Source organism: Montipora capricornis, chromosome 9 (assembly GCF_036669925.1).
Source record: "Montipora capricornis isolate CH-2021 chromosome 9, ASM3666992v2, whole genome shotgun sequence".
Lineage (NCBI taxonomy): Eukaryota > Metazoa > Cnidaria > Anthozoa > Scleractinia > Acroporidae > Montipora > Montipora capricornis.
Window position 1 is genome coordinate 33,328,167 of NC_090891.1, and position 22,500 is coordinate 33,350,666.

General features: G+C 37.5%; 4 protein-coding genes across 5 annotated transcripts in view; 3 read left to right on the forward strand and 1 right to left on the reverse strand.

Annotated features, from left to right (window-relative positions):
- LOC138016922 (DNA-directed RNA polymerases I and III subunit RPAC2-like) overlaps nt 1–844 on the forward strand; it is a 4,764-nt gene extending 3,920 nt beyond the window's left edge. For both annotated transcript variants that reach the window (XM_068864095.1, XM_068864096.1), the window contains exon 5: nt 1–844. This exon is cut by the window's left edge and continues 912 nt beyond it. The gene's annotated coding sequence lies outside the window, so the exon portion shown is untranslated.
- A 1,765-nt stretch (nt 845–2,609) lies between these two features.
- On the forward strand, nt 2,610–6,259 carry LOC138016919 (protein THEM6-like). Its single transcript, XM_068864093.1, has 2 exons — nt 2,610–2,951; nt 5,026–6,259. Exons 1-2 carry the CDS (start codon nt 2,680–2,682, stop codon nt 5,435–5,437), a joined length of 684 nt encoding a protein of 227 aa, XP_068720194.1. The 5' UTR covers nt 2,610–2,679; the 3' UTR covers nt 5,438–6,259.
- A 2,386-nt stretch (nt 6,260–8,645) lies between these two features.
- On the forward strand, nt 8,646–9,470 carry LOC138016920 (ras-related protein Rab-9A-like). Its single transcript, XM_068864094.1, has one exon. It carries the CDS (start codon nt 8,746–8,748, stop codon nt 9,361–9,363), a length of 618 nt encoding a protein of 205 aa, XP_068720195.1. The 5' UTR covers nt 8,646–8,745; the 3' UTR covers nt 9,364–9,470.
- Nucleotides 9,471–14,339: 4,869 nt separating this feature from the next.
- The window catches only part of LOC138016923 (ubiquitin-like protein 3), a 15,141-nt gene continuing 6,980 nt past the window's right edge, over nt 14,340–22,500 (reverse strand). Inside the window, exons 3-5 of the mRNA XM_068864097.1 lie at nt 19,173–19,259; nt 18,909–18,986; nt 14,340–17,142 (exon numbers count right to left, since the gene is read on the reverse strand). Of these exons, the coding sequence (XP_068720198.1) occupies nt 17,087–17,142; nt 18,909–18,986; nt 19,173–19,259 (221 nt within the window). The 3' untranslated portion in view covers nt 14,340–17,086. The remainder of the gene's footprint in view (nt 17,143–18,908; nt 18,987–19,172; nt 19,260–22,500) is intronic.

Below are 22,500 nucleotides of genomic sequence, written 5' to 3' on the forward strand. Positions count from 1 at the left end.
ACAGTTAATTTTGGTAAAAAAATAGCCTTGGGAAATGAAAATTTCTAACACTTCAAACACAGTGAACAATAAATGAACAGCATATTATTTGTTTCTGAATCAAAGTAATTCAAGTTTCCCTAATTTATGGCCTCAATGTACTAACAGAGCAGAAGTCATGAAATATTATTTTGACCATGATGTGTCCACCATTGTTTCTGGTCAAGACTATTGTTTTTTTTTCCCAGAATTAATAATCAAAATATTAATGGTGAAAGAAATCTGAAAGAAAATAATAATTAAACCTAGTACAATAATAATTATTATTGCCGTATGTGCCAGCCAAGACCATAGTGGGCAATCTAGTCCACAACTGCCAGACGGTTAAAGTTACCTAACCTCCTTAAACTGCTAATATGTTGAAAAACTCAGTTCTTGTTTTTCTTCATATTTCGAAAGTACATGCATTAATAAATGCTCAACAGGTAATTTTTTTGTTATAATTTCAAGAGGGAGACTGTTTATTTTAACCCCACATTTTTGATTTAACAGTCCACTATTACTTGGTGCTATTCCAACTTATAAGCTTTCAGTGCTCTGGATGTAGAAGAAAGTGATACCGGTATCAAAATGAAGTGTGTGGATGCAGCTTAATTAGTATGCAGCATGACAGTTTTTGGCCTTTGGATTGCAAATTCATGTTCTGCATACTAATAAAGCCGCATTCACACACTACATTAATTTTTTAAGCTTGTAAGTAAATGATGTCATTTCTCCTCGATCCAGCTCTCTGAGGGCTTAATTGCTGTCAAAGTAATAATATTATTAATAGTTTTGTCTCTTGAAATGATTGCATAGTCTCTCATTTTCAGTGTTAAGCCCAAGAACTTAATTCAAAATGTGAAGAAAAACGAGAAGTGATTTTTTATCATAGTTTGCACTTTAAGGTTGAGGGTTCATCTCAAACCCACCCACCCTTATCCTTATCCGAGAGGACTTGAAAGTCTAACCATTTGCAGATGAAATCTCAAAGGCAGCACTTTTTCCTTAGTTATTTTAAGACCCTGAGGGTTGGTCCAGCCAGACTTGACCCCACAACCCCCGTGATGTATGCAAAACATGGCCCCCATGTCTATGGACCACCCCTGTGGACCTGGTCAATGGACTTTAACCCTTGTTGACAACCCCTCATTTTGCAAAGTCACAAAAGAGGGAGGTGATCCTCATTTATCTGGACAATTTAAGCAATTGTCTTTATAGCACCTGTAAAATTCAGGTGGCTTCAACAAGATTCTAATCCATGACCTCTGCGATGCTGGCACAATGCTCAACCAACTGAGCGTTATAGTCAATCAGTTGGGAGCAGGTCAATTTGTTGGGCTCATTTGTTCTGGTGAAGGACTTTATGAATGAAATGAACTTATATTTGAAAAGCGGGTTATAGATGAATCCCACCAAATAGGTGGTATAAGTGTCTATAAAACAGGCAATTGCATAAATCAATAGCCCATGAGCGAACAAGCCCTATATTTCCCCTAATGAGACTCCTGCGGAGCCTGATGACCAATTACAAGAAACTAACTTGACATCATAGCATCACCTAACTGGAATTATCTTTTGTCTTTTTGCAGAAAAGCTAGTCTAAAAATAGATTGTACCTGGGCTCACGCCTGGTCTATAAAAATACTGTGACATAGGCTTAGTATGGGAGTTGTTCGCTTCTAGTCCTAGTCTCTTTCGTCTGAAGATTTTTCTGCTTGGAAAACGTATTGAATTTACAAAATGAGGGGTGGTCCATAGGGGGTACGCTAGTCCATTGACTGGGTCCACATGGGTGGTCCGACCTGGGGTCCATGTTTTGTATACGTCCCAACCCCCCACAAAGTAGTCTCATGCTCATCTAATTCAACAGAGCCAGCCGATCGATGTTGGACTCAGTTGAATTTTAGTCACCCCTCTTGACCTTTCTGGGTCAGAGAGTTATTCCTGCACTCACCATTACTAATTTCCTTTTGATCATTAATTTGTTTTCATCCAGTGTGATGCAGCAACTTACCTTTTTAGAGTACGTTATTTTGCTAGCTTTCTATTCCTCACTGTTTTTTTTTTCTTGGTAAAATTCCTCTTGAGGTTTTAAATTTCAAGGTTGACAGGTGTTCTCGATTTCACCCATTTTCAGTTTTTGATGATTTGTTCTTTCGGCAAATTATCTTGGTTCTGTGAGCATTTGATCGGTGTTAGCAAGAGACATTTTTGAGCCATGGATTGAAACCTGAAGTGAGCATTTCGTTTGTCAGGACAGTAGTCTTTCCCAGATTTTTCAACTTATCACCCTTATTAGTGATGAGGCACTTAACAATATAAATGTTGTACATAATGTCAAGATAATTGCCATTTCCGAGTTCATGTCTGCCTCCTCTTCAAAGCAAAGTTTTTCTTAAGAAAATTAGTTTTCATTCTTTACTAAAGTAGAACTAATGACCATCACAAAAACTTCGCACTTAGACTCGCTTTGAAGAGGAGGTGGACATGAACTCGGAACCATTGTGGAAATGGCCTATTAAAAAGGAAACAGCTCACTTCCGCTTGACCAAAAAAACATTTGAGAAAAGACTGGTTCAGAGTTATCCCCCGGGATCATTTTGTGGAGTATCGCACGACATAAAGAGATAAGTTTTGCCCCGAACGTGGAGAAAAACAATGATGGGACGAGTGAAAGACATTTCCTTGGTATTTGCGGCCATTCTTTTGACATGGGTGGTGATAAAGAGACTTTTAGGAATTTATGGTATAATTGTACCTCTTCTTTATATGTTTTTTGACGTGAACTGGAGTTTACGAGTAACCTGGATTGTTTTAAAAAAGATAATATTTGATAGAAAACCCAATCATTATTTTCTTGATCGTTGTGATACGAATTTTGTCGTTTTGCCGTCGGATGTGGATCTCAACCTTCACATGAATAATGCTAGGTAAGGTTATAAAAGCTTTCCATACTGGGCTTTGTTTTGCTGATCGTGATAAGCTTCTGTTATTAACATTGCCCCTTCTTTTCCCTGGCATACTCGCATCTATGTTTCTAATCAAGAGGTAAAACATAAGAAAGAAACAATCCACGGTCCACGGAAAATTGGCCTTACGATAGACCTTATTCATAAATTGCGGTCACATTTATAATTCTTTTGTCCACGTGCAAATTAGCCTACCAAGCCTCATTTTAGAGCAAGAATTCTTTTCAATTCACTGTATGGTGCTTGGTAGGCTAATTTTCACTTCGACAAAAGAATTATAAATTGACCGCCATTTATGAATAAGGTCTATAGAATTGAAGAAATTCGAAGCAGCAGTATTGCAGGACAGTTGTGACCTGAATCTGATTTAATGGCACATCTCACAGGAGTCTGACTTTAAGCTCAGTGAGAGAGATTTGAATTTTCAGTGGGGAAGGTCATAGATTGTACTCCTGTTATGCACCGGTGGCTCAGTTGGTTGAGCACCGGGCTGCCATGCGGGAGGTCGTGAGTTTGACTCCGACTGGACCAACACTTGGGGTCTTTAAATAACTGAGGAGAAAGTGCTGCCTTTCTAATAACATGTGCGAATGGTTAGACTTTCAAGGACGATAAGCCAGAGGTCCCATCTCACAAATAACTTTGTGTTCATTAGTTCCCTGTGGGACGTTAAAGAACCCACACACTATTCGAGAAGAGTAGGGGATGAAGTTCCCGGTGTTGTGGCTGCCCTCTGTGTGTATATGGGTGGGTGGGTATAGCAGGTCCACATCACCTGAATAGCTGCCAAACTTCAACCTGCTCAAACAAATAAATAACAAACAAACAAACAAACAAAGTGGGGGTAGCACTTAATACATTTGTAATAGTAGGGAGCTTAAGCAATGACGACGGCGACGGCAACGAGAACGTCATCTCACGTTATTGAAATAACTTTGTGACTATTTCAACCTTTTTAATATGACAATGGTGTGGTAGTTCCTCAAAAATGACACTGGTCGGAATAGCCCTTAATTTAAGGTAGAAAATGAGAATTTATCCTCAAGTGCTAACGTTCTTTATAAAACCTCAAATTTGATGATTTCACGTTGTTGTTTTGCTGACAACGGCAAAGAAATGAACCAAAGTGAAAAATGCTTGTGCAGGGCGTGCAAAAATATTGTTTTTTCCCGCTAAATATGCAAATTTGCGACGTTCTTGTTGTCGCCGCCGTTGTTTTTGCTTAAGCTCCCTAGTATTACAACACTTAATAACTCGTGGCCCTTAGAATTCTGACCACACCATGACTCTTTGTCGTGTTCTTTCCGAGTAGTGTGTGAGATCTTTTTTAAACATCCCACAGAGTTTATTGAGTTTATGAGCAAAGGTTGTGAGATGAGGCCTGTGGTTTATAGTCCTTATCCGAGAGGACTTGAAAGTCTAACCATTTCCATATGAAATTTCAAAGGCAGCACTTTTTCCTCTGTCAGTTATTTAACACATTCACACCTCAAACTCACTAGGACACCCACCACTGATGATGTCTGGCATTAGACAGAGTAAAATCTATTAAGTGTCACTCTCAGGGGTCAATGGGTTAAAGACCCTGAGTGTTGGTCCAGCCAGAGTTGACCCCACAACATCAAAACAGTCGTCTCATGCTCATCCAATTCAACTGAGCCAACCGTTTAGTGTGGGGCTCAGTTGGATTCTAGTCACCAAAATAATTACAATAACAATGTAATGGTGGGCTTTCAAAACAATTCAAAATGGGAGTGGGTTCTCAAAATATAATATAGCCTTTGAAAATAATATTAAGATTTCTAGGGGCTGGAGAGTGTGGATATTTTTTGGAAAATGTGTTTGAAAAACACTTATCAAGTATAAACCTTAGAAAACGGACACTGGTATTTTTGTGACAGATGGCAACTGGAATTAGACTTTTGATCTTCTTTTGAAGTTGTCTCTTAAATTTTGAGAGGATTATGGTCAAGGTTTGTAAGAAGAGAAAAATCTCTGACCCCAACGTTTTTTATCATTGGCTTTCCTCTTACAGATATCTTCGTGAATGTGACTTTGGAAGAATTAACTTTTGGATCACAAGTGGAATGATGAATGTGATGCGAAAGAACAAATGTTGTGTCACAATAGCAGCTTCAAGCGTTCGTTATCGCAGATCACTAGAGCTTTTTCAAAAGGTGGTTCTTACTACCAGAGTCTTGGCCTGGGATGAAACTGCATTCTACTTGGAGCAGAGGTTTTCTGATTTTGGTGGTTTTGTTTATGCTGTTGTCATCACAAAGAATACGTTGGTTCAAGGAAGTAAGGCTGAAAGACGTAATTCGCCATCTGAGCTGGTACAGTTATTGACTGGTTGGAATGTACAAAGCCCTACAATACCACAAGATTTGCACCTCTGGATTCAGTTCAACCAAACTTCAAGCACCATGTTAAAAAATGCTTTATAAAACAATGATTTTACGAACTAGATATACATCTGCATGTGAATTTTGTATTTTGATTATTTCCCCAAATTGTAGAGGCCAAGTCCATGCAAGAAAACTGTTCCTATCAACCACAACTTTAGTCCTTCACAATTCAGTAAATGACAACATCTCATGCTTAAAATTACCTTTTTTTCTTCATCTGGGCCAACCATTGCAGCAGAGGAAGGACAGCAAAGATTGTTCTCCTATATTATTTTAAAATAACGACGAAAGTTACACAAAAAATCCTGTATGAACAATATTTATTATTTAAAAGGAAAATATTAGAGTGGAATTTTGAAAAAAACATTTTTTTTCAAAATTATGGGTTTTGCAGTTTGTCTAATTTCTGTAACTAAGAAAATGAATAATCTTGTCCAGGACCATCTATGGAGTGCTTGTTTAATGGATCCTTACTAGATTTATGAAAGGGAGAAAGTCAAGTGTTAAAAAGGTTTGACAGACCTACACGACTCCCTTGTGCGTGGTCTGGTTTCTGTTGCCTTTGTCATAATTTTGCTCTCTTGAGTACATATTTGAATGGACGCCTCTTTTAGGCGGTTCCTGTAGGATTCATTTAGCAATGGTTTTTGCCCAATGAGGCTCTATACTGCTGTGTGATACGTTTTCTTCCAAGAAAATAGTTGGTCTCAAAAATAATGTTTTTAGTTTTTTGGTGTTGATTTTCTCGGCAGTAATGTGAATGTGACTTTATGGCCTCGTGCTTTTGTGCCAATTTAATTCTAGGCTCGACCGATATGTTTGTCAGTAGCGAGTGATCTTCTGGTTTAAAATGTTTGACCCGGGCCCGGGTTCATTTTGTTTTTGAACGCCTGTGGGTTTCTGAACTCAAACTTTCGACCAAAACGTTTTCCAGCCATTCTTCATCCCTCCACACAGATGATCCCCTTCCTTAAAGTGCCCCTGTGACCGAAAAATCAATTCATATTTTTCTTTGGATTTCAAAACTATGTTAACAAAACACTAAGTGACCCACGTTTTAAGCCTTGATTTAAAAAAGACACCTCTTTATTTTAACTGTAATTTTCCTATTTAATGGTCCGCCATTACTAACATTATGTTCTTGAGAGAGCTGGATCGAGGAGAAAATTAATGATGTCAAAGGCTCACTAGTTTAAGAATGCAATACGTGTGTACGCGGCAGAATTAATATGCAGCACGGGGGTTTTGAGCTTTCAGACTTTTAAACTCACGCTTTGCATATATAATAAGCTGCATTCACACGCTGAAATTTTAAGCTAGTGAGCCTCTGACGTCACTTTTCCCTGGATCCAACCGTCTGAGGTCCAATCGGTCAGTTTTGAACGTGAGTAATGGCGGACCGTGAAATCCAAAACTTACACTCAAAGTAAATGGCCTTTGGATAAAAATCAAAGCTCAAAATTTTGCCAGTCAGGTGTTATTAAGTAAACACACTTTCAAAATCTGAAGGAAAAAAGGAAGTGGTTTTTTTGATCACAGGGGCACTTTAACCCATTCACCCCGAAAGTGGCCCCCATCTACGAGTAAAATTGTATGGTATTTTAGTCTCACTCAAAGGATGGAAAGAGTTATAGTTCTCCAACCTGTCCTTCCATTAAATAATGATAGCTTCCAAGCTGGGAGAACTGATGGTTGGAAACACGTCCTTTCAAAGCAGTTCATTTGGTGGAAAATATACTAACATGGAATAAACTGTTTGAAGTGGGGAACATATACAGTACAATCTACACCATTCTTTTAATAATTTGGCCCACTGAATACTCACTGTTACTGAAGCTGTTTCTCACAATAAAACTAATATTCATTAATGCTACATCTATTCGAGTGCCCTGTTACAAATCTCCTCATAATAATAATAATAATGATAATAATAATAATAGGACATTTATAAAGCGCAAATTCCATAAAATGTTCGAATGCGCATGACAAGATTAAAAACTAAATTTAAAAAAAGGCTAAAAAGCTAAAATTACAATTTATTAATAGTAAACTTACAATAATTTAAAAAGCTAAAATTACAATAATATTAAAAGCAAACACAAATTATAATAAAAACAACTATGATAACAATACATGACGGAAAAGGTGAGTTTTTAGCTTGGCTTTAAAAATACTAACTGTGCTGGCGCTTCTTATGTCAAATGATGACGCAATCCACAGTTTCGGTGCAGCACAGGTAAGAATGTTAAAAGTATTTCAAAATCAATTCTATATTTAATTGGCAACCAGTGTAATAATTCATAAATAAGAGGCATTACATGAGGTCACAAAGCTTTTTCGAGTTCAAAGATATGTGTGATGTCATTTCATTTATAAATGCATAAAATCATTTGTTTCAAAAATGCTTTAACTGCACGGAGAAAAAATTAAGACTTCTAAAAATGTAGAAAAGAAATACAATTTATTAATTTGTACAAAAGATGGGATCCAAATATTGGTCACAATGATATACAGAACTGCTTTCCTTTTTAACTTGTCTTGACTCTTCCTATTGGTAATTTTGTTTCACTATAAGATTAGTATAAAAATTTCTGGGAGACCACTGTTTTGGCATGCTAAATTTCACTTCCGGTGTCCGTGAGCACGCGAATTTTTAGAGGTGGACGGCAACCGGAAGTGAATATTTCGCATCGCCAGTGTCGGAAGATACGTGGTGTATTTTGTCATTTAGTCGTTATCTATTACACAAAATTATCTAAACACGGTAAAACCTTCAGGGTTAGGATTAGGGTTGGAAATGGATTGAAATTTGAAAAAGTTTGGAGACGTTGTCCTCTGAAAATCGCCAAAAGTTAATACGAATAGCTCTTTGTGCCATTCATCATTGACAGAGCTAAGTTTGCTCCTGGCGGAGGAGCCCCTCCTTGGAATGATCCCATAGATATCTGTCCTCGACCATGCAGGTCCAAGCTGTCTGGTGAGATCATAACTCCAACGTGTTTTTGGACGGCCCTGTTTCCTGGTCCAATCTCTCGGAGTCCATTATTTCGTATGATCTCAATGACTTGTAAGGAATGTTACACGTAAGAGCTGGAGAATTAATTTAGATTTTTACCCGGTTTTGACCAAAAAACAGTAAATTTAGCATTACAGCCCGAGCAGTGACGTTGGTAGCGACGTGGCCGCCGACGCGTAATTGTGGTATTGCAGGCCTATATCGAATCCCATGACCTTTATCGGCTTGTCACGTGAGAGCGAAGTTTATATAAAAGTTTCAATCAGAACGTGGATTATTTGACGGATTGCATGATCAGTTTACTTTCTTAACTCTAAGAAAAAAGACTACAATGTCCACCAAGGCAACCTTTTTAAAAGTAGTACTGCTTGGCGATGGTGGAGTCGGAAAATCGTCTCTTATGAACAGATTTGTCAGCAACAAATTTGACAACCAGTCGTACCACACCATCGGTGTGGAATTTTTAAACAAGGATGTTGTCGTAGATGAAGAATCGTACACACTACAAATCTGGGATACGGCAGGTCAAGAAAGATTTAAGAGCCTAAGGACACCGTTTTATCGAGGATCGGACTTGTGTTTGTTGGTCTACGCAGTTGATGACGTGAAGAGCTTCAAAAATTTGGCAATGTGGAGAAAGGAGTTTCTGTATTACGCAGACGTTCGCAAGGAAGACAACGTTCCTTTTATCCTTTTGGGGAATAAAATTGACGTTAACGAGAGGATTGTGACTCAGGAAGAAGCACATAATTTTTGCAAGGAACTGGGAGGAATACCTTACTATGAAACTAGCGCGAAAGATTCCACAAATGTGAACATAGCTTTCACTGCAGCTGTGAAAAGACTAAATGAATTGGAACAATCCAGAGGCAAGAGTGACTTCTCTGCTTCTGAAGGAGTGAATTTATCAAAACTGAAAACAAAGGAATCATCGGGGTGCTGTGAATAATTGTTTACATTTAATGTTTAATTTAAATGTGAGACCCACTGCAGATGGGTGGGGGAGGGGGGGAGGGGGGAGATAATGCATTGGTCATGAACCATGCCTTCCACCTTAGCGATAGTATGTGAGGTTAGTTACAGTTGCTCTTTACCTGACTAAAGGGTTTTTCTCCGTGTACTCCGGTTTTCTAGTCAACTCACAGCAAATTACATGTGGCTGCAGATCGCAGGTCGCAGGTCATTGTTTCACCAATACAGAAAGTATCCTAAACATTCTTAAAAGCTAACCTTAGGCCTAATTAGGCTTAAAAGCTAACCTTAGGCCTAATTAGGCCTAAGGTTAGCTTTTAAGAATGTTTAGGATACTTTCTGTATTGGTGAAACAATGACCTGCGACCTGCAGATTAGACCCGCCGCTGTTGGGCTGATGTTGTGAGCGGCTTTTTGGCCCTAGAAAGCCCCTAGGGAGAGTTGTCAATGAAGTATATACAAATCTCCTAGTTACTTATTGCTCATTTGGACACTTTTTTTTTAAAATGGTCCTGGACACGAGATAATTTTAAAAAACAAAATGCCTTTGTACAATACATGTATATACTTAATGTATGGTCCCGAGGGGGACAGTTAGTTTTGTTTTCCCTTGAGTCCTGATGTTCGTTGAGGGACACATCAGGACTCGAGGGAAAACAAAAATAACTAGTTTCCCAAGGGACCATACGTTAATTAATTATTGCTTTGTTATATATTTAGACTTTTCCTTCAACAATCGTAGCAAGACATCTGGAGCGGCAACAACTGCAGAATTGTATCCCGATCAGGGTATACATTTGAATGTAATCAGGGACAGTGCTTGTTTTGTTGAGTGAAAGTCTAGGTATTTAACAATAGTTGTTTCCTCTTGAATGTACCAGTTTCTCTCATAGGTGTATTAGAAAATGGCTGAAATTTATACCTTCCTTTTTCACATTTTTCAAACGTTGCCATCTTTACTGGGCATTGTTTAAGCTATTGTTTAACTAAGCAAAGTGCTTCCGTAGCTCGTACATACTAAATAGCTCCGATACAGGTGCATTTTGGAAACATGTTTCCAAATGCACTCTCATTTGTGCCTCTTTTATTAAGGCGTTAAAAACGCCTAAACGAGGACACTTTCTCTGACCTGTACTGTAAATGCCATATGATATTGGATTTAAAGTCAAAGATAGATGGTTAGATAGTGTAACAGATAAAGGACAGTCTGCTGTTTCACCCATATGACCTTACTTCAGGTGTACCAAGTAAGGGCAAAAGATTGTCATATTTTCACCTCTAGTAATTTAAGCATTACATGGTCCTGCAGATAGCTAGGAAACTTATCTTGGCTTCAAAACCACAACAAGCAAACCTACCATAAACCAGGAAAACACTGAAACAACTGTGACTGCCAGCTAAGATGCAGATAGCTGTTAATGGGTAATAGGAAAGGAAAAGCAAAGGTCATTTAATTAATATCCAAAGATCAAGGCATTAAATCCTTGTCCTGTTTGTTTCATTGTCCAAATATCCATTCTATTTCTTTGGCAACACTGCAGTGCTCACTACTGAAAGCAGAATTGTTATCAAGAAAAGGAAGGTTTTTCTTTTTGCTATTGTTACCATTTACTCCTTACAAACTTTTAATTTGTTTTTGCCTTTATTCTGGATTACAAGAATTTCAGAGACAACCGAATGTTCATTTATTTTCCAGCAGTGTTTTTGGGTGGTGTTTTCCCATTGACTCCTGGCATCCTAGGTTGCCTGAGGGGTCAATGGGTTAATAGTTGATTTTACCATAATTTAAGAGCCACATGTTACCTGGCCTTTTAAGTGAAATTGAGGTCAGAGTTGATTGTGTTATGATTAAAACTCCACCCTATTGTGTTTGTCTCCTAAATCATGCTGTTCGACGAAAATGCGCATGTATACACTTACCGACTGTATTGAAACAAGGTGAACTGAAATTGAGCCTTGTTTTCATTATTTTAAAGCCTAGTCAGAGCAAACTGTAGGAAAAAACTATTACCGGTATTCATTGATGTAGAAGTGAATTGAAGCTTGGTAGATTTCCACCAATTTCATTGCTTCAAGGAGAAAACTGGCATACTGAAGTGATAATGGTAACAGGAAGCAATTTTTTCCTCTTTGACTCCTTGGAGGTGATTGGTACATGCAAACATACATACATACTTTACTGGCTTTCCCTGTAGAGGCTTTTCAAAGACAATAATTTTAATTTAAATAACTACATAAATAAAGATAAGATTACAACAATAAAAATCTACTTAAGGCCCCTAAAAATTATTTACAGTTATACGTAAGAATCTATAAAATCCTTGATCAGTTTACGTTTCATGTTAAATTTAAAAGCAGATACTGATTTAAGAGTTCTAAGATAGCTATCCATGGAGTTCCAAATACTAACTATTCTATAATAAAAAGTCCTCTGATGACTAGCAGTCTTGAAAAGTGGAATGTTCAGCATCCTTGAACTTCTTGTGGTATGCCTGCATATTTCTCCTCGCTTTATGAACTGAGAGGAAAGGTACTCTGGCACACAGGATGTTTGGCATTTAAAGGCCAAATGACAGCATTCCTAAAGTATAATTGAGTTGCTACTTGCATCCATTTTAATAGCTCTTTTAGAACTGGTGTAACATGATCACATTTGCATTTTCTGGTCACGAATCGAGCAGCGAAGTTCTGGATATTTTGTTATTTACTTACATTACACTTTGACTTGTTCACCCATACGTTCGAAAAATAAAAAAAGTTTACTAAGAACTAAAGTGCGACTTATTAATTCTGACTGAGACAAGACATGCAGAAGGAGACAATTTCTTATTAATTTTGACTGAGACAAGACATGCAGGAGGAGACAATTTTGGTAATGTGTTCATCATTGGTCAAGTTAGTGTCCAAAATCACCCCAAGGTCTTTAGCAGTGTGTTCAGGTTGAGTTCTCTTCCCATAAAGGTGAGGCATGGAGTGACCAATCTTGAGTGCATTTTCCTCCTGCGAAAGAGCATAAGTTTAGCTTTGCTCAGGTTCAACAATAAAAAGTTGATGGAACATCATTGACGTATTCTATGCAAGTCATCTGTTAAGTTGGCAAAGACTTCCAAACTAACTTTCATTTTGAAGGAGATAACTACCAGTAGCTTAGTATCATCTATATACACATGTACCTCTGAACACTGCATTTTGGTACTATGCTGTATATCTATTCCCTATTAAACAGAAATGGAATTAAGGACTAATGATAACTTCACAAAGGACTTGATCTAAGGGCCAGGTCGTAAACTTAAAAGGGTCAATCTCCAGAAAGTTATCCACAAATTTATGGACTGGAGGTAATAGAGACGTTCTGTTTTGATGCCTAAAGTATGGAATATTTTTTGTGGTCTTATTAACCGGCGAACAGCAGAACACTGGTGGTATTGCCCCCTGTGGTCGAATCACTGTTTATATACAGTGATTATTGTCCCTGAAATCAGACCAAAGGGAAACCAGTAAATAATGTAAAATAATACATGGTTGAAGAGTCTTGTGAGAATAAAATAATTAAAAACATTATTTGGAATAAAGCAACAATGTTGGTATAAAAGTGAAACAAAGGAAATACCACACCCCTAAAACACCAGTGAAGACTAAGTTTGCTAATAAAAAGTTTTTTCCCAACCCAACCAATGTGACACTTTGAAAAATTTACAGGCCAAACACCTGATACAGTTTTGTACACTCAAAAATCGTTTATTAATAATAACAGGAATCTATTTACATGGGCTCAACCCAAAGGAAAAAAATTTCGCATGTTCATTGAATTACAGTACCATGAAAAAGTTGCCACAGGTAATTATAAGCACTTAATTTATCTGTTAAGAGTAGGCAAATCCAAAAAACCTGTTCCAGGCTTCGTACGGGACATGGAAATCCTGGAAAGTCATGGATTTCTAATCTTGTAAAATCCAGGCCTGGAAATCCTGGAAATGACGACAAGTCATGGAAAATCCTGGAAAATTAGCTCTGCACAAACAAAATAAAATTCTGGTCACAAGTTTTGGCTAATGCAAATGCACATTTCAAACTCTGGAACACATATGTATATTCAAGTAGTCTCCCTCGCAGCCCTTATTAGGCTTTCCTAGGTCATGGATTTTGTCTTGTATGGTCCTGGAAAGTCCTGGAAAAGTCATGGAAATTTAGTACACAAAAAGTGTACAAACCCTGTCGTTCAGAAATAAATCTCTTGTGAGAAAGGCTTAAGTCACTTCGTGAATAGGCGAATCTTTGCTGACGTCATTGTTTACATTCTGTCTAATTAGCATACATGTTTGCTGACAGAAGGCATCATAAATTGACTTTCATCAAAAACTGATAAATTCTTGGGTGGCAAAAGCACCAATCACCCTGTACATTCTTTGTAAAATTTCAAATTTTCAAACCGTAATTACTCGGAGATTAGAGCGGTTTTCAATTGAATGTCGAAAGGTTGAAAGTAATTAGTGAATTGCTTTGGTTTATGATTACTTCACTCAGTGATTGGTGCAAAGTTCTTGCGCCACTTTCTCAACCAATCAGAAGTGAAACCAAAACCAATCGTGGCTCACGCGTGCACATTTTCCCGCACTTTGTGTCGGCTACGTGTAATTACTTCAAGTTTTGATTTGTTAACCGGATTGTCTCCATCCTTTTTGAATGGCCAAAGTAATTACTTTGGTTTTGGTTTTACGACACTCGACTGAAACTCGCTCTATCTGGTAAACTGCAATCAAAGCTTCAGAGATTATGCAAATTATGCACTTTCAATGATTATTCAGTAATGAATTTTTGGCCATTACAAAATGACAGGCTTATGCCAATGAAGGAAAAAATGTAAAAAAAGATTCCCCTATAGACAGAAAAAGGAAAAAAACTGTATGGAAGGAAAATATAAGTCTTTCATTTGACGCAAACATGACGCATACATAATTAAAGTAATAATTTATTGTTTACGAAATAACATTAGTCATATTGGCTAAAATACTACTATTAACACCTTGACATTACATCTTATTTGTATAGGTAATCACATGGGGCCCAGCAAAATAATTTAACGAAAACACAAGTGGTATGAATCATTAATTTTATGAGGAAACTTGCGACAACTTGTTTATAGTATAAAGGGCAAAATTTCCTTTCATTAAGAAGGTCAAAAATGCACACTGTTGTATAATTTCACAGGAAGCCATTTCAGTGTTCAGTTAGCGTCAATGAACTGTAAAACATTTATTTTTGTACAACAATGCCAAAGCAATAAAACCAGCCGTGCTAAAAAACCTTCACTACATGAAAATAATGAAAGTAACTTTGCCCCAGGCAATTTCCAAAATAAACGAAAAATGCTCTCTGTTTCAGCCAATCAGCATTTCGTAATTTTGCCCTCTATGTTATAAATTAAAATGATAAAAGACTCACAAAATTTCTTGATTTACCATGAGAAATGAAGTGTAACCACATGATAACCACTTCTGTCCATCATCCAGCAAAACATAAAACACAGTTGCCACTTTTTAGTCTTTCAGGACAAATTTGTGATATCCAATTTGACACACTTGCTTCTTTGTTCTAGACTCTTTTATGTTAGAGACCCCATGACTTACCCACTGCTTGTCTCCATAGAGATTGAGAATATTCTGAATAATTAGTCATAGTTTTGAAAAAAATAATATACAGGTTTGGCTGATATTGACTGATTTATCTGCCCACCATGTTTGCATAGATGGTGTGAAGCAGCTCCAGTTCCATGTCAAGTCTTTCTCTCTCTCATAATTACGGCTGTTCAATGATGACCATTAGTGGTTCAAAATCAAGCTATCGTTCCTAAAGATAATTAACTTAGACAAGGAAAACAGTAACCTTAAATTAACTTTAATATGAAAAAACAATATCTACCAGAATGAAAGAGTAAGAACTCTGTGTTAAAAGAAGGCCACTTTAACTACTAAAAATTTCCACAAAACAAGAATGGAATTAAAAATAGCTTATTTTAATTCAAATGCGTTGTAAGGCTTCAAATTGTTTGTCTTCTGTGTGACTGAGAGCAAATTTACTAATGTATAAGAAAATACTTAATGCTGTGAAAAATAAAAAAATAAGCAGCCCACATACACATAACCTACTGACTCCTAGGAGTGAAACTTAACAGATTTTACTCTGTCTAACGCCAGATGATTTTACTCGTCAATTGGGGGCGTCCTAGAGTGTTTGAGGTGTCAATGGGTTAAGCATTAAAACTAAATTTTAAGTATTCGACTGTTTCTGAAGAGTTGAAGCTTACCCGCAATCAGGCATTCTCTTATTTTTTGGGAGGGGGGAGGTGAAAATTCAGCGAATGAAAGACTTGTGATCCCCTTACAGCAAATTACTGATTCCTGGTTTTGTTGAGGCCACATACAAAAAAATTTAACACATTTTTTTTATAAAACAAGAATTTTCCCATAACTTCCAAGACTGCTACTCTTATTAATGCCTCACATCAGAGTCAACTAGATACAGTTATAAATATATTTAAGTCTAAACTAAATGATGGGTTGTGTTTACTAACATTATCAATAGGTACATGTAGATTTAGCAAAGATAATGCAACGGCACTGACAATGGCATGTGCACTTGTAAAAACCAAAAAAAAGTTAGGCCAACAAAGCCGATGTGTTGTCAATTTTTCAGTGATTTAGCATTGTCATTGCATGGTCATGATGTTTGTTGGTAAAAAACTGGTGTGCTACACAATCAGTATCAGTAATTTCTTTATTCAGCTAAGTGATAAAACTTGCATAATTTTAGCATAAATTTTAGATGACCAAAATTTCATTTTTCTGTATTATGTGTTTCCTTCCAGGACAGTTTTTTCAAACTGCAATTGTGATAGATTTGACATCAATGCAGAGAGTGATACAGAGTGTAAAACCAAGTTGCATTTCCCTAAATTAGTACCAACAAAATTTCATGTCAAGAGCACATGATTTCTGATGGTTATCCAACTATCGCCAACAGTTTTAACTTACTTTTTCTTCCTTTCACTGCTTTCAGTTTGGCATTAAGACTGAATAAATTGAGTGTTTTTTGCTATTGCATTGTCTTTGCTAAATCTGCCTAATATTATCTAGAGACAACACACAAATGTCACTAAAAATCTGGCACTGCAAGCACAGCTGGGACATCAGTAACTTTCACTGGATCTCACCAAATAGGTAACATTATTTCGCTCCGCTGCTACCAGAAAATTAATAATAAATTATCATGAACAGCCATTCACAAAAAAGTGGTCACGGCTTTTCATTCTTTTTATCATGAAAATTTTTAAAAGTTTTCTGAATTCAGCAAAAATTTATTGCTGTAAAACACCACCGTCAACAAAATAATGTATATCATCCATCCACTTAAGTTAAGACTTTCCTGAATTCGTCATCGGCCAAAGTATTGTAACCAATATTGAAACCATTAGTACTATCACAAGTAACTTTGTTTTCCTTATTTTCTTTCTCTGGCACTTACTGGACAATCCTTACAGACTGGACACAAGTCAAGTCTTGTGTAAAGAAAGTTCTCAGATAAATTTCCATGCGCATGCAGGTTTAAACCCAGCATATTTCAATTGAAAGAGCTAACATTAAAAACAAGGTTAAATGTTGAGAGAAGATGATCTCTGTAAAGAGTTGATGCTTAATCTTTAGTCAAACAATACAGCAGCAGCAACTTTGTTGACTTATTTTCTCCCGATTCCTTTGACCTGTCAAATTGAACAAAAATTATGTTCTCACGTAAATTGTCATGACACTACAATCAAACACTCAAACCTCTTTATAATAATTGTGACTTATTTAATGCTGTGCAGTTTCAGTGAGAAAGACCTAACCAGTACCTAAGGTGGCTTTCTGAAGAAACGACCAAGATTTTGAGATCTGTAAAATTAAAGCTACAGGATGTCTCGTCTGAAGTGTTAGTTACTGCAATTGATGTAAAATGTAATTTTACCTAATAAATAAATGCAAATCAGGGGAAAATGCAAAATATAGTTACTGAGCTCTGGAAGGGAGGACTGGAAACTAGACATTTCGAAGGACTTTTTCTCAAAAACTGGCCATACGAGCCCCCTTTAAAATTTCAGGATTTTCTTAGCGAGAAAAAACAATCACGTATAGAATTATAACAGTTTTTGGCAAGTGGCAAAAATGGCAATTTTCGTCTATTTTCGATAATACAGAACTGTGAGATAATTTTTAAAAAAAATGTTGACAGTATCAACATCATATTGTTAACCCTGGTCGTATGGTTAGGTTTTGAGAAAAGGACTTTGAAATGTCTAGTTTCCAGTCCCCCCTCCCGGAGCTCAGTCACTATCATATTAAAAAAAGCTATATTTAGCATTTACCCCTGATTTGCATTTATTTGTTAAGCAAAATAACATTTTACATGTGCCTCAATAGATCGTTTTCACTGTCACGCAATAAAAAAATAAATCGAAAACCATCCAGTGGAAAAAGTCAAGAATTCGTGATGTTGTAGAAGATAAATGAAGAAGACACTTCTCCAAGTTTTAGGCCTGTGCGTTTCCCCAAACTTCAGATATTCGTCGAAATGTTTCGCAGAAATTTACAGAGCCCAGTATGAAAACGCCATGTTGGTGCACATCTGTGGTGCACCAATATGGCGGCCGGAAAATAGTGTCAACATCTGTTACTTACTTTGGCTATCTATGCGAGTGATCATCTGTACTGAACAGACAGCTATTTACCTAAGCACTTTTCCTAATGCTTTAAATTCTAAAAAGGCTCAAAACCATGAGATAAATATATATTTCTCAATAAACTCGATCGTCGCCTCGTGTCACGCACCGCTATAACTCAGAAATTCAAAATGCTCTGGTTTCCAAACGAAGCACGCTATTGAGCTTTAAAATTGCAAATGGATACAAATTTACCGCCTCTTATGCCTGATGAGGATAAAAACTTTCGTGGCTCTTTAGTTTTGGATTTTAGAAAATGATGACGTCACGTGAAAATGATCTATTGTAGTGACTAACACTTCAGAAGAGACATCCTGTTGCTTGAATTTCACAGATTTCAAAATCTGGATAACAGTACTGGGTACAAACCCAATTTTTTCCACCTAGAGAAATCTGTTAAACATCCTGAGATTTCTTCTTTAGGTAAGCCTCTGTTGGCATGGGTGACTTCAACATTACTGGAACTACGAAATGACAGTGACTGTTGAAGTTGAACCTATCTTCTCGAGTCAATGGGTCTTACAGAACATGTTCAACAATCAGCCATAAATTTTGTCACATAATGAAAATTGTCGTCCAGGACGTCAAATCATTTTCAGACAATTATGTTGTCTTACAGGAATCAAAACAAAAGCTTTTGAAATCCTTGTTTCAGAAAAAAAATAATGTAACCCATTTAAAGGAAATGCAAGACTTTAATTTGGGTTGCTCTTCATGATACCCAAAACAACAACATTCTTGTTGGGAGGACTTGACAAACACATCCCTACCTTGTGTGGCCGGTTCTGGTAAGTTCTCTCTGGCAACAAGGTGCATAACACTTCTCTTCCCTGTCTCAAGATTTAGGGCTGTCAATGAAAGACTGGGTGTTAAAAAGAAACTTCACCTTCACTAGGTTTTGCCTTGTAAGCAGAGCTAATACATGCAAGCCACAGAGTTTCCCTTTCATAGAAGACCAGAAGTTTTACCACAATTCAAATAGTCCAGAAGTACGTTTAAGAGGAAAAAAGAGGAATAGTTTATTGATTACTTACCAGATAAAGAGACATTTCCATGTAAGAACCGACCATGATAAATAAGTTTTAATATGTTGTGTGAACTAACTGTTTCATCTTTCCAATCTGGGAAAAATACACAACATTCATGAAGTAAAAGAATTCAAATAAAAGAAGAAATGGGTGTATACACTCTGAATTGACCCCCATCCCTCATAAAGAAATTCAAAAGCTGATGCTTCAAGGAATAGCCCTTTATCAAGGCCAATAGTTAGCACTTTACATAGTGAATGTTTTTTACATAGTGAATGTTTTTGCATAGTATGAATGTTATGTAATAAATGACATTTGCAGAGATGCATGTAAAGTGGTCAATGATCTTAACAGGTCACTTCCATTTTGTTATTTTGTAAGCATTGTGGACAAAAGGGCAAGTTTTATATCAAGTGCATGTGCTCTGTAAAGTACCTGGTTGATTGTCAGGTTTAAAGACTCTCTGTCTACCGAGATGCTTTACGCGCCTTTGTTTATGTTTTCATTGAGTGTGAAGTAACGAGTGGGAAAGAAATAAGCGACAAAAAGCTACAAAGGAATACTGGACAAACTGGCCAGGCGAATAAAAAATACATTTGCAATGAAGAAAGCGCCGCTGCTGCTCTTGGACTTATAAAATGTTATCGGGTATTTCGGATTGATCTTGTAACCTCACGCGGCTCGCGCCGCAATAAATTTCTACAAAACAAATTTCAATAAAATACATTTAAGGAATTCAACCGTGTAGTCTACAAGGTCACGCCATTCGTCTAGCACATCAGGACCACTTGAGCTAAAACCGTGTTGTTTCAAGGCATCCTGGAATTGGTCAGATGCTTTCAAGATGGTTTGGTCAATTTCTTCGCTAATCGAATATGCTCTTGACCACACTTCGCAATTTAAAACTTTGGCCATTGCCATCAGGTCTTCAGTCCCCTCGCACCGTTCTTCAATAGCCTCTGTCATCAAATCAACAAATGTACCCCCATGTTGCTTGAGCTGATCAACTGCACCATCTAAACCAGGCAATTGCACTCCCTGAAAACAGCCACCGTTGACCTTGGCCAAATAGTCTCTGAAAGTTTTTAGCTTCTCAACTTTTCTCTCCTTCAGTGCGAGTAGATGTTTCTTGGCTTTTGCCATGGCAAGGGACACAGTCACATCAACTTTTGTTTCCTGGAATGCAGCTGAAAGACATGCTGCTGTCTCTAAGAGATCAACGAAGAAGCAAGAGAAGATAAACAGTTTTCCTGACTTCCATTTCTTTAAATATCCTTTCAGTTTGGCTCGGTCATCAGCTTTCACGGAAGTGTCACTGCTACAAGACTCAAGATGCTGAATGAAAATACCAAATTTATCTACCAGGACTTTAAGTGCATTAAGTTTGTGAATGATCCATCATGTCCCACTCGCACGTTTTGGTTTCACTGATCCTTCCACAAACTCCAATGAATCTTTGTAGATGTTACTCAGCTCTCGAAGACCTCGCAGCCTATTAGGACTCTTCTCGTACAGACAGTAGAGTTTCAAAAGGCAGTCATCAATCTCTTTAAAATAAGTGCCACTAAAAGCTTCTTTTAATGCCAACTCCAAGCGATGAGCAATGCACCAGACAAATAGAAACCACGGATACTCCTTCTTCAGAATTGCTTTTACTCCTCTCTTTTCTCCTCTATTAGTACTGTAGCCATCTCCTCCTAGTCCGACATGTACTGGTGGTGTTGTGGCTGTTACGTCTTTCAGACCTGTGTCAGTAAGAGCAGTCTTTATACCATCAACGACACCTTGAGCAGTGGCACTCGACAGACACTGTAAGGAGAGGTACCACGTCTTCACTGCAATCTCTGGCTCTTGGTTAATGTTGTCTGTCAGTTCTCCATCTGGATCGAAATAAAGGACACAAATGGTTTCTTGTTCAGTCACAGAGCTATCTGTGGTCCCATCAAACAAATTGCTATAGAACTTTGCTTTGGTTATGTCTTTTGACAACTCTTGCTTGAGCTCCCCAGCTTGAAAAGATAAGAACTCACGCACTGCAATACGATTGTTATGTGTTGAGCCTAGCCGAACACCATGCCTTTTCTCTAGTTCAATGATCTTCTCATACTTCCTCTTTCAATACAAAGTATGAAACGTCAAACTTCTTCCTGAAAACTTCTTCTTGTTCTTTACTCAGTTTGAACTCTAGAGGTCGCTGGTTTCCTGTAAGCATTGGGGGTGGTGGAGTTTGACCCAATATTCTCTTGTACAAAGCCAGGGCTTCATTATGCGCTTCTGATTTCGCATGATCAATAACATTGGAAAGCTTAAAAGTTACGCCTTTTGCTTATCACTTGTTCAAACTCGACACAGACAGTGCATTTGAGGGTGGAACAAAACTTTCCCCTTTCACATTTATCAACATCATAAATAAGCCAAGTGTCTGCCTCAAAAATGGCTAAATCAGTCTTCTTCCATTTGTCCACTGTGGCACATGTTACCCTTCTTCCCTTTGTAATTTCAGACTTATGTGTCTTTCTCGGTGCTTCTGGTTCGGTCTCTGATTTTACGCCATCACAGGCTGAAAGACCCTCTTCTTCGGTTAGCTTCCTTTTCTTGCTTTGGTTTGAGCCAAAAAAGCTTGTGTTGTTGTGGAGACACGGTCTTGAATTTCTTTTTCCTTGATAGTATCTCCGCCTACTTCTAGGAGTGGAATAAAGTGGTTGGGGTGAAACCAAACTAGAATTGGAATTGACTTCACTTGGCTGATAACCCTTGGTTCTATGACACCATGCAACAGAATTAGTACCAAGGATGCCGTGTTTGGATAAACAGAAAAATCCACCTCCCTATTACTGACGCTAAAGCCATGAGGTGAAACATCCCTGCCCATTCTTTTTTGACTGTGGCACCTATAAAAGAATATTTCATCTTGCTCTCAAGAGAAACGGAAAATTGTTCGAAATAACAGGAGATGGAAATAGCCACTAATAAGTAACTAAGGGGCAAACCCAATGGGGGAGTTCAAATTAGCGTGCAACGCACAATGGATTCCATCTTTACTTTTTCGTGGAGGCCATTAAATGTATTTTACGGGACTGAAAAATTCTTAAAGAAAATCTTGTGCCACAGTTTGCACTTACCTTGAGCTTCTTCTACAATCGCAGTCACACGATTTGCCTTATCCTTGAGGTTGCTTGGACCGAGTCATGCCAAACACAAAGAGAACAGCGTACTTTCAGAGTACCACGTCGCATTACACCTGGCATTAGTACGGAGAGCTTCTTCAATCTTTGGATGCTCTGCATAATATTCTGTGTTTGTCTCAATTTCTATTGCAGTAACAGTCGAAGAC